General features: G+C 42.2%; 1 protein-coding gene across 1 annotated transcript in view; it reads right to left on the bottom strand.

The window, feature by feature from the left end:
• Positions 1-444: 444 nt before the first annotated feature.
• The window catches only part of DRGX (dorsal root ganglia homeobox), a 36,879-nt gene continuing 24,741 nt past the window's right edge, over positions 445-12,582 (bottom strand). The window contains exon 6 of the mRNA XM_088139502.1: positions 445-3,441. Within this exon, the coding sequence (XP_087995628.1) occupies positions 3,170-3,441 (272 nt within the window). The 3' untranslated portion in view covers positions 445-3,169. The remainder of the gene's footprint in view (positions 3,442-12,582) is intronic.

Raw genomic sequence — 12,582 nt, forward strand, 5'->3', positions numbered from 1 at the left:
GACAGAAAGTAAATCACTGCCTGAGATCTTGGAGAATTAGTGTCAATTATAGCAAATAGCACAGGATTGGGTGAATCAATGTCCAAAGCAGGGAATTCATTCAGGCAGGCTGAAGATTTTCAAATTTGCCTTCTTGGATTAATAGTTTGTCAGAAAATTGAAACTAAAATATGCCTTTGTATCAATTCATCATTGACATTTCTCCTCTCTTTCATCTCATTCACAGTAACAAAGCTGAGATTCTGCATGAGTTTCATCATTAATGTGGTTTATGTCAATATTTTCAGAATTACATTAGAACTGCTTTGAAGGACTACTGACACACAGCTATGTCTGTGCACTTATACGCACATGCACACACACACACACATATACCTATATGAAATCAGCCAGACCAATAATAAATGGAGAAAAAAAACAGACTTACAGAATTGTCTTTGGGGTCCTTTTTTTCTGAATGTAATTTTTTTTATTAAACCAACAGAAAATACATCATGCGGAGTATTTCTTATTATTATACAGCGAAACTGCCAGGCAGATTTTCCAACTACATCAGGCAGACTTTGTGATGGCCTCCAGTTTTGCACAGTCACTAGAGTGTCACACCATGAATTATTAAATCACTGCTTCGTGGTAATACATAATTTCTTATCAATTATTCATGCTAATGTGTGTGTAGTTTACTTAATTGTGTTATTGACGATCAAAAGTAATTTCCTGAAAATCCTCAAGGACAGAAAATTTAATCAGCATAACTACTTTTCAGATGCAATGCTGTTAAGTGTTCTTAATTTGCTCAACAGTTCACTTATTTATGTACCTTTCTGGTGGAAAAATGAGTTTAATCAAACCATTAGAATGAGAGTAGTATATGTAAGGGGCAAATTCACCTGAGTGATCGGTAATTATGCTGCAATGGAAGTGAAATTGCTCATGTTTGGCAATCCATTTTGATGGTGGAACTTTTGGAAATAAAAGGATAAAAACAAACATCTAAAATGATTGGGATGATCATGAAAAGAGGCCAGGGTTCTTTTTCTTCCCAGGATGTTTATGCAGCTTCGTTGGCAGGAAGAGCTACTCTTGTTGCTCTTCAGATCAATGCATCATGGCTCGAGGTGAAGAGAAGTTGGACTCTTGGCTAACTCCAAACACAGAAAGGTTCTATGCTTTCTGCAACTACCTGTTCTCTTTTGGGAATGCAAGTGGATAAAGGGACAAAAATAAAAGTCGATCTGGATCAAGTTTACACAGAGAATAAATAACCCTACCGTAGTTTTGGGGGGGGGTGTAGATGGATGGGATGGCACTGACCCCATCCTCTGGAAAAACATGGCGCTGCATGGGTGTTCATCAACTTTCTAAAGAAGACAGCCAAAATGACGCCTCTTTGTTCCAGATAAATGCTCTACGCGTGTGGTTGGTACATATTTGATACTCTCTTGGTCACCAAGCTATTTAAGAAATACAGATATCATGTCAGTTGGGGAACTGTGCGTTTTTCTTTCATGACCAGAGACCTCAATTCTTTAGAGTCTCTTCATCTCTGGTTTATATATTTAGGTCTGTAATTCTATACATTAAAGATGCCTATAGTAAGTCTTGCTGAACTCAGAGGGACTTTCATCTTCAGAAGACATACTTTTGGTTCTTGTACTGTAAACTGCCATAGGAATTAGAAGGGCGCTAAAAGTATTTGTAATGGGTAGCTAAGATGCAAAGCCACCATATCTCCATAAGTGAACACAGGGTCTTGAATAGCTACTCCTAACACCAACAAAACTTTGCCACCGCAGAAGAGAAGCCATGCCTTCACATTAATAGATGACTCCTACAAAAAGGGGAATGTAAGCACAACTGGTCTCAGAAGACACCCAGAGGACTGAGGACAATGCAGGAATCAGATCTGGAAAGACTGCAGCACCACAGGATCTAATTAATTACAATCATGAATCAAACTTTGGTTGAGGATGGTTGTTTTAGTGGCTTTTCTTCCTCCTGCTCTGTAGACAAGGGTGTTTAAGCCTCTCAAATCAGTGTGATCTTGAGGCAGAACCTTATGTGTTAGTGTGAAATTTACAGTTTGCTGCAGCAAGAGGAATCACATTGAAATGAAAAGGGGTTCTTAGTATGGGAAGCACACTGAATGAGAGCAAAGCAATGCCTTTTTGTGAAAGAATTGATTTGAGAATTGATTCATTTGCAAAACATTTTAGGTTGTAATCCTATAACCACTTACCTAGAAGGAATCTCCACTGAATTTAGTGAAACTTATTTCTGAAAATATGTCTACTGAATTGTGCTTCTAATGATCCAAAATTACCTATAATTTACAATCTGGTCTATGGTGTCTGATTGTTTTTCCAAATATTGCAAACTTAAAAAATAGTCGTCCCCCCCCCCTCCCCCGCCAAATCCTTTCAAAAAGATTACACATAAATGTACTGGCTGGGATCATCATTCAAACGTTCATTGGGTAGACACTTACTATGTACCACCACTGATGTCCGTGTCATTCTGAGTTCCAGAAGGGAGATGGTTTCATGAAAGTATCTCTGATTCCTATAATTCAGACTCAATATGTTTCTTGTTGTGTGTCCTCCTCCTCTCCTGTGCAAGGATAGTAATTCAGTATCATCAGTACAATAAGGCTAAGCCTATTAAAGGTATGTGACTTGCTTTCCTTTCTGCACATTACAGATCATTGCCCAGAAATGCTTGGGTCAATCAACGCAGTCAAGTCTCCTAAACTGTGGTAATAATGTTCTCGTAATCTCAGGATCTGCAATCTGAAATGCCAGCATCTTTCTATTATTTTTATTATAACAGTTTTTCTTAATGGAAGAGGGTCACAGGCACTACATGTAAAAGAGGCATTAGGATACGTCTTTCTATCTTCTTCCACAGGCAAGATCCCTTTATCTAATTCCACCTTAAACTGAGCTAGTGGCAGAAGGTGCCAACAGATTTAGTGAGAGCAATAAGAAACCTGAGGAAATCCAGAGGGAAGTGAAGCTATCAATAAGAGATGGGCAAAAAAAGTGTGTGCCTACATCTTGCTAATTTGCAGCAACTGAGTCTTCTCCCAGTTGCAGAACAACCCAGGTAGCTGAATTTCGACTTGGCTTTGGATGATGTTAGGGGTCACTGTGATATAGAAGGTGGGGTCTCAAACACTCTTCTCACTTTCATTGTGTTCCATGGTCAAGGGAGGCTTGTTGTCCAAGACATTCTCCGAGCCCGACTTTGGCCCTGAAGCCGGGGTGGGGCTGGGGCTGCTGGAGGCCAGAAGGTTAGCCGACTGTAACACAGCTTCAGAGTGCTCCCGTGCTTTCATGCGCAAAGCTGCCACACTAGCTGTGCGATTGCTCTGACAGCCATATGTGGGGAGGAAGGAGAGACCCATGTGGTCAGGAACACAGCAGGAGCACAGTGGGCTACCTGAGGGGGAAGAAAAAAGAAACAAACAAAATCACCTGCTACCAGAATGATCAGAAGGAGCTAGAATGGATTGACTCTATAACACACATCTCAAAACATGAGCCAGAGGAAACAGCAGAATCTTATCCAGTTATAGGCAATTTTAAATAGAGAAAAGCACATGCTGAATATTAATCTGACGGAAATCATAGCTCCAATGGAGTGGAAATATTTGCAAAGCAGGATCAGAATCCACTGCTATCAGGGAAATCCTGGAGCACTTCTTAGACCATGTGGAAGACTGTAGAACAGGTGGAGTAAGGTCTGGATTACAGCTAGCCTTCAGAGTTTCAGAACTGGGAATCAGATTTTGCTCCTAGACATAATCAATATGCAACACCAAGCAGTAACACATTCCTTCACTCCAAAATCTTTACCTAAAATAAGTAAGATCTCACTGGCCACCCAATCTGGTCTAATCTTGGATTTATTTCTTCTCACTTGATGAAAAACCTGAAAGCCTATATGCTCTTTTGCTACAGTTTAAGGCAAGGGAAACAAAGGATGAGTCTTACAGAGAGCAATAAACATCTGCCCCTTTTTGGTAGTTAGATGCAGGTAGGGGGCTGTTATCCAACCCTTGTAATCAACGGCAGCAGTAATGTGATAACATGTCCAGAAAGAGTTAGGAAATGTTAAAATGGGGAAAATGTTAATTTAAAATCAGTAACAATGAGCATTCATAATAAACTACAGTATACCTTAAGTTAATAACCAAGTCCAAGATCCCTCCACTGAACTTCATTAGGACAGAAATTGCTGCTTCAGCCTCCTAACTATCCTGCTTCAACAGGGGTGGCTAAAAGGTGGGAAGGGAGGTAAATTTTACTAGATTCCCTAATCTGGAAGGGCAGAGGGAGGGGCTGGGGACATACTGGATCTAGCTCCCAGTCTTGTTTTGGAAGCCCTTTGGATGTGCCAAAGGTTCCTCTTCTGAAATTTGGTTTCAGACTGAGAAATAATGGCAGTGCAAATGTCCATTTAACATTTCTCTCTCTTGGAATATGAAAACAGGTGAATTATGCCTCTGACAGACTTAATGCATGTATTTTACTTTAAAATAAATAAATACATAAATAAATAATTGGAAAAAGGAGGGCTGACATTTCTATCCCCTTAGGAAGCATTACCACCAGGCACCGCACTGAGATGGTGAATGAATATATATAAAGTTGCTGTCCCCTGACATAACATGAGCTGTTCTAAAGGATTCATGGAAGAAACAGAATGTGGTAGGCAGTAGTCTGATCTCGCAATAACCTTTTTCATTTTTAAGTAGAACTACATACTTATGATCCCTTAATAGATATTTGTACCCATTACGACGGAACTCATAAATCTTGCTTGGTGAATTTAAATCACTTTTGTGGACTGAGGAGAGCTACGTGAGTTTTAAGGAGGCTTCATAAGAACCTTTCCACAGTCCCTGAGAGAATCCCCAAGACAAGGCGTCGGTGTTGTGTGGAGTCTCATCTACAATGGACTGAATTACAGAAAAGCTTTTGGTCTCAGAAGAAGAGCAGCAGCATTTTTCCAGCTCAGATTGCCCCACAGGCCTAACTCCATGAAGACAAGGCCAATGTAACTGATTTCATGTCCAGCTGCCCCATTGCTTTCAGTCCTGATCTCAGGACTGTTCCCCAGCAGTGAAAGAGGTGGCCCTACAGCTGGGGAACAAAGTCAACCTCCGTCTTTGAGAAAGTGGTCTCAAGCCCGTTAGTGCAAATAGCTTTGCCCTGGCCCCTCTCCAAGACTGGTCCAGGAGTAAAATGTTACGCAAAATACAGGCTTCGGTTTATGTAGGGTTGAACACAAGGGATGCTCCCCTATAGCTTCAATGTGGTGTGCCAATAAATCTCCTCACAACTTCCAGTCTTGGAAGTATTAACATGGTGGTCTTTCAACATCTCTTTTCCTATTCCTCAAATGCATCTTTAGTCTCCATCACCAAAACTACGCAGTATTCTTTGCTATAAATCAAAGGTTAATCAATTTGTATTGGAGTTCATGTAGATGACAACTAAATCCAGTGACAGAACTATATGGACTTTTTTCTTTCTTTTGCTGAGATGTTTTAGGGATTGCTGAGCCTGGGTGTTTCTGCTGATGATGGGGGCAAGGAATATCCAGTTTTCTGAATATGGTGTCAAGAGATGTGCCTCTTACTTTGAAGGAATGTGCCTTTGGCACAGCCCAGGGATGTCCGGGGGTTGAATCAAAAAATCAAGATGGTTGCCACAATGTAACCAAAGCCCTGCTTCCTTTTATAAACATCATGGCACATAAATAAGGGGCGGGGCTTCAATCACGTGGTTGTGGCTACCATCTTGACATTTTTGTCTCCTCCTTGAGGACACCCTTGACTGGAAGCATCCTGGGGGGATCAAAGGTGGGCAGATGACAAAAGCAATGTCACGCTGCAAGCTCCACCCTTTTGTAGACGCAAGTAGGAAAGGGGAGGAGTCTGTACTGTGATGGGACAATGGGACTTTCATCAGTTTGATGAAACATCTGACCCTGAGCATGCCTTGAAGACAGCTAAGAGGAATTCTCCTGGAAGCCAGCACCAACTCCTGGGTTCTGTGGCTCTACATTTTCAGGATGGAAGGGAAAAGGCACCAATCTGAAGATGGGAAGGGAACTGAGCCCATGCCAAAGGTCTCCCTCTCCAGACTTCCCTGAGGCCCTCCCACCTTGCAGACACTGATGGAGACCATGTTTTTTCCTCCTCCACATAGAGGGAGGAAGAAAGGGCAGACTCAGAATCGGCTGGGGGAAAGGGCTCTTGATGGCCATCTACCTGCAAAAGAGAGAAAGGCAGTCCAATCATGCCTTTTCTTCTGCATATGGAGAAAGCCAGGTGTAATAGTATGTGGCAATGATCTTGGGGGATGAGGCAAAGAGACACAGCCAAGGAAACAGTCAGTTAAGAGGCAGCTGAGACTGCTGCAGGAATGTGGGCAGGGCAAGAGGCTCAGAAGGGACCCTCCCTAGTTTTTTGGGCTGTAAAGGCAATGGGGGAGAGATGTTCTTTCAGACTTGCAAGATCCTGTTAATGTAACCTAAAAATAAAGTAGAATTAGCTCATCTAGCTGTGTTTCCTGTGTAGTCCACCTCGTAAGGCTGACAACAGGTCACTGATGTTATTTACTGTTAAATTATTTACTTACCACATTTATCATCTACATTTCACTATTATGTGATAATCTCAAAGTGTACAAAACAATGTGAAGGCCATAAAGTTACAAAAGTGCAACGCCCAAAGCCGTACGCACATACAGTTACAAGAGCTTACAAACCAGGAAAACAAGAATAATGAGATGAGCGTACAGATGAAGTTTCAAGCCTGGGTGAACACATTTTCAGCTGGTGGAAAAGTTTACCCATCTTGCAACCAGCTGTCACTGAGCAGGGAATTCTGTTGGTAGGGCAAACAACTCTCCAAAAGGTCCCCTCTCAGGTTGTCCCATACTAAATGGCGCTCCATTTATGGATATCCCCATCAGAACTTAATGATCAGACTAATGAAAATAATCCATCCAGTACTATCCAGATCTGCACCATTTGGACTTATATGTCCAACATAAGCTTCTTGGATTTGGCTCAGCACACCGGCAGGGTAGTTTTCAAAACTACTATAACTGGGAGCCTGTCATCATCAGCAACCCCACAGCTGCACCATTCTGCATCAGCTGCAGCTTCGAGGCCAGTTTTGAAAGCTCCATGCACAATACATATCCTGAGGTTACCAATACATGGATTCCTATGACCATGCTATTCTTGTCCAGCCTAGATTGCAACTTGGCCATAGCTGGAAAAAAGTGTCCTTCTGGAGCTTCTTGTCCTCCTGGAGCTTCTACTGACAATAATGATTCTAAGAGTATGTGGATTCACATTTTTGACTTTTTGGGGGGCAAGCTTTAAAGCTTTAATTAATCTGTAAGTAAAGCATGTCTTGGTGCAGCATACCTGTCAAGGTTTTGCTAGTAGCTACAAATTCCCAAAAGAGAAATGTGGAAAATGTAAATAGGCCCCCATCACAAATGAGCAAGCGTAGGAAACAGAAGGCCAGATTACTGTTAGAGGAGACAGTGGGCACTGGATTTGAATAAGCTTGGAAATCAGGCTTAATCGTTCTAGTGTTTATAATAACTACAATTCTTGAGCTGCAGTCCAGATTTAATCCTAGCCACGTTGTGCTGAGCTTCAGGAAAGCTCACGGCAGCATTGGGGGAGCCTGCCAACCCCTCTTCAGAGGCATTCAAACTGAGTCTTTCTGCATGAAAAGCAGAAAGTCTTCCACTGTACTGCAAGTCTCCTCCTACATCTTCAAAACAAGGGTGAACATTCTGTAAGGCTCAGCGGTGGAGTCCGTGGGGCACTGTCCTTTGTCTTCTGCGTGAACACAACTGCATATACTGGACAGGAATTGGACATTATTTTAATTTCACATTGTTGATCAGCTACTTCTTTTCTATGAGCTAACCAAGCAAACTTTTGTATTAATGCACAAATTCTCTTGGGACTAAATGCTCTTGCAACTGCACATTTTGTGTTTGGTTGCACATTTAATTAAAAAAGACCTGTTAATATCATCATAGAAGAAGTCTAACACTTCTGGATATTCTTGTGCCTGAGCAGCCTGAACTAGATCTACTAAGTCAGACAGACTGGACCTTGAGTGATTGGAGTATTTAGAATGTTTTGTCAAAATCTTGTTTGTAAATAACAAATTGGATGGATGAAAACAAACGGATGCTTAATCTCGGCTAGTTCAAACTACACCAAATAATAGGAATGGAACGACTGCTGAGGTCTATATATTCTCTGGACTCCAGCTTTAAGGAAATGATGAATCTTATACACATTTATCAAGAGCTGCATGTGGACAGGTTCACACGTATTCTTGCCATGGTGGGACGTTCCTCATCTAACATTGCTTGTCATGCACTCTATACTGGGCCGCCTTGTGGTATCTTCAGTTGTACCTTTGCTTGGTCTCACTTACATTGGAGGTAGGCTTGCTGAGGTGGGCTTTCTCTTCTTTTCATTTGTTGTTTAGTCGTTAAGTCGTGTCCGACTCTTCGTGACCCCATGAACCATATCGCGCCAGGCCTTCCTGTCCTTCACTGCCTCCCTGAGTTTGCTCAGTTTCATGCTCATTGCTTCAGTGAAGCTATCTAACCATCTCATCCTCTGCCGTCCTCTTCTCCTTTTGCCTTCAATCTTTCCCAGCATCAGGGTCTTCTCCAAAGAGATCTCTCTTCGCATTAGGTGACCAAAATATCTGAGCTTGAGCTTCATTATCGATCCTTCCAATGAGCAATCAGGGTTGATTACCTTTAAGCTTGACTGGTTTGACCTCCTAGCAGTCCAGGGGACTCTCAAGAGTCTTCTCCAGCACCACAGTTCAAAGGCATCAATTCTTCGGCGCTCGGCCTTTTTTATGGTCCAGCTCTCACAGCCATACATTACTACTGGAAAAACCATAGCTTTGACTATGCGGATCTTTGTCGGCAAGGTGAGGTCTCTGCTTTTTAATATGCTATCTAGGCTTGCCATAGCTTTCCTCCCAAGGAGCAAGCGTCTTTTAATTTCATGGCTGCAGTCTCCGTCTGCGGTGATCCTGGAGCCCAAATAAATGAAGTCTGTTACTGCTTCCATTTCTACCCCTTCTATTTGCCAGGAATTGATGGGTCCAGATGCCATGATCTTAGTTTTTTTAATGTTGAGTTTCAAGCCAGCTTTTGCACTCTCCTCTTTCACCCTCATCAAGAGGCTCTTTAGTTCTTCTTCACTTTCTGCCATTAGGGTGGTATCGTCCGCATATCTGAGGTTGTTGATGATTCTCCCTGCAATCTTAATTCCGGCTTGTGATTCTTCCAGCCTGGCATTTCTCATGATGTACTCTGCATATAGGTTAAATAAGCAGGGTGACGGTATACAGCCTTGTCGTACACCTTTCCCTATTTTGAACCAATCGGCTGTTCCATGACCGGTTCTCACTGTTGCTTCTTGTCCCGCATACAGATTTCTCAGGAGACAGGTAAGGTGGTCTGGTACTCCCATCTCTTTAAGAATTTGCCACAGTTTATTGTGATCCACACAATCAAAGGCTTTTGCATAGTCAATGAAGCAGAAGTAGATATTTTTCTGGAACTCTCGTGCTTTCTCCATGATCCAGCGAATGTTGGCGATTTGATCTCTAGTTCCTCTGCCTCTTCGAAACCCAGCTTGTACATCCGGTAGTTCTCGGTTCACGTACTGCTGAAGCCTAGCTTGTAGGATTTTGAGCATAACCTTGCTAGCATGTGAAATGAGTGCAATTGTGCGATAGTTTGAGCATTCTTTGGCATTGCCCTTCTTTGGAATTGGAACATAAACTGACCTTTTCCAATCCCGTGGCCACTGTTGCGTTTTCCAAACTTGCTGGCATATTGAGTGCAGCACTTTAACACCATCATCTTTTAGTATTTTAAATAACTCAGCTGGAATACTGTCATCTCCACTAGCTTTGTTGTTAGCAATGCTTCCTAAGGCCCACTTGACTTCACTCTCTAGGATGTCTGGCTCAAGGTCAGTGATCACACCAGCGTGGACATCAGGGACATTAAGATCTTTCTTGTATAGTTCTTCTGTGTATTCTTGCCACCTCTTCTTAATCTCTTCTGCTTCTGTTAGGTCCCTGCCTTTTTTGTCCTTTATCATGCCCATCTTTGCACTAAACGTTCCTTTCATATCTCCAATTTTCTTGTAGAGATCTCTAGTCTTCCCCATTCTATTGTTTTCCTCGATTTCTTTGCATTGTTCATTTAAGAAGGCCTTCTTATCTCTCCTTGCTATTCTCTGGAAATCTGCATTCAGTTGCTTATATCTTTCCCTTTCACCCTTGCTTTTCGCATTCCTTCTTTCCACAGCTATTTGTAAAGCCTCATCAGACAGCCATTTTGCTTTCTTGCATTTCTTTTTCTTTGGGATGGTTTTAGTTGCTGCCTCCTGTACAATGTTACGGACCTCCGTCCATAGTTCTTCAGGCACTCTGTCTACCAAATCTAATCCTCTAAATCTATTCATCACCTTCACTGTGTACTCACAAGGAATATGATCTAAGTCATACCTGAGTGGTCTAGTGGTTTTCCCTACATTCTTCAATTTAAGCCTAAATTTTGCAGTAAGAAGCTCATGATCTGAGCCACAGTCAGCTCCTGGTCTTGTTTTTGCTGTCTGTATAGAGCTTCTCCATCTTTGGCTGCAAAGTATATAATCAATCTGGTTTTGGTATTGACCATCTGGTGATGTCCATGTGTAGAGTCGTCTCTTGTGTTGTTGGAAAAGAGTGTTTGCTATGACTAGCTTGTTCTCTTGACAGAACTCTATTAGCCTTTGCCCTGCTTCATTTTGTACTCCAAGGCCAAACTTGCCTGTTATTCCGATTACTCCTTGACTTCCTACTTTAGCATTTCAATCCCCTATGATGAAAAGGACATCTTTTTTTGGTGCTAGTTCTAGAAGGTGTTGTAGGTCTTCATAGAAGCGGTCAACTTCAGCTTCTTCAGCATCAGTGGTTGGGGCATAGACTTGGATGACTGTGATATTGAATGGTTTGCCTTGGATACGCACTGAGATCATTCTGTCGTTTTTGAGGTTGTACCCCATTACTGCCTTTCCCACTCTCTTATTGACTATGAGTGCAACTCCATTTCTTCTAAGGGTTTCTTGCCCACAGTAGTAGATATAATGGTCACCCGAATTAAATTCACCCATTCCCGTCCATTTCAGTTCGCTGATTCCCAAGATGTCGATGTTCAGTCTTGTCATCTCATGTTTGACCACATCCAGCTTGCCTTGGTTCATAGATCTTACATTCCAGGTACCTATACAATATTGTTCTTTACAGCATCGGACCTTCTTTTCGCTTCCAGATACACCCACAGCTGAACGTCCTTTCGGCTTTGGCCCAGCCGCTTCACTCTTTCTGGAGCTACTTGGAATTGCCCTCCGCTCTTCCCCAGTAGCATATTGGACACCTTCCGACCTGAGGGGCTCATCTTCCGGCGTCATATCTTTTAGCCTTTTGACATTGTCCATGGGGTTTTCTTGGCAAGGATACTGGAGTGGGTTGCCATTTCCTTCTCCAGTGGACCACATTTTGTGAGAACTCTCTGTCATGACCTGTCCGTCTTGGGTGGCCCTGCACGGTATAGCTCATGGCTTCACTGAGTTACGCAAGCCCCTTTGCCATGACAAGGCAGTGATCCATGAAGGGGTTCTTTTCATTAATGCATTTTAACTGTTTAACTGACCTGTTTAATTCTAATTCTTTTTCATCTTCATTTTTCTTACTGCTAGTTCCTGGGAGCACCTGGGAAGTCAAGCAGGGTATACATCTAATAAATACTTTCCCTGACTTTAATAGCACTTGGTCTGAGCCCCTCCAGCCCTCAGTTCTGCCCTGTAGGTAAAATGCTAGAGACTCAGCATCGTCACAATGCAAGGCTTTAACTACCATGGCACAGGAGAAAATCCTAAAAAAGAGGGAAGGGTCCCATGTAATACAGACGGACAGGAGGAAAAGAAAAAGGGAAACCTGCTTTACATGCTGGATATGTACATCAGTAACCCCCCCCCCCCCCAGCCTTTAATGCCTTCTGCTACCACTATCATCAACTTGAATTTACCCTTAGTACGTTTCCCCCCAAAATCCAACATATCAGGAGTGTGGACGATACGTCTGGACTATAACCCAGGGTTGCCATATATCATCTATCCTCTTTTCTCCTGGGCATAATAACACTGGGGTGCCTTTCTGGTCGGCGTGATGGATAATCTTTCAGCTGCTCTCCTGCTTTTTGCCGCGTATAGAATAGTACAGTAATGATGGCTTTTATTTACATGCATTTGATACTCTCAAGAGTTGATTTCTGATTATGAAGCAGGTTAATTGACTGGTTGCATCACTTCAGAAAATTCTTAATGTTGGACAAAAAAATAAGAAAAATCATTAAAAAAATCAAATTCTACTACATTTTAGGCAAAGCATAAACGAAGTTTGTATCTCATCTTTATGTCCGGTGGGTTATTAATGTGGTTTAGCAAGTATAG

Source organism: Python bivittatus, unplaced genomic scaffold (assembly GCF_059951505.1).
Source record: "Python bivittatus isolate LINGU-HERP-01145 unplaced genomic scaffold, Pbiv_v1 ctg000210_np1212, whole genome shotgun sequence".
In the NCBI taxonomy this organism is placed as follows: Eukaryota; Metazoa; Chordata; class Lepidosauria; order Squamata; family Pythonidae; genus Python; species Python bivittatus.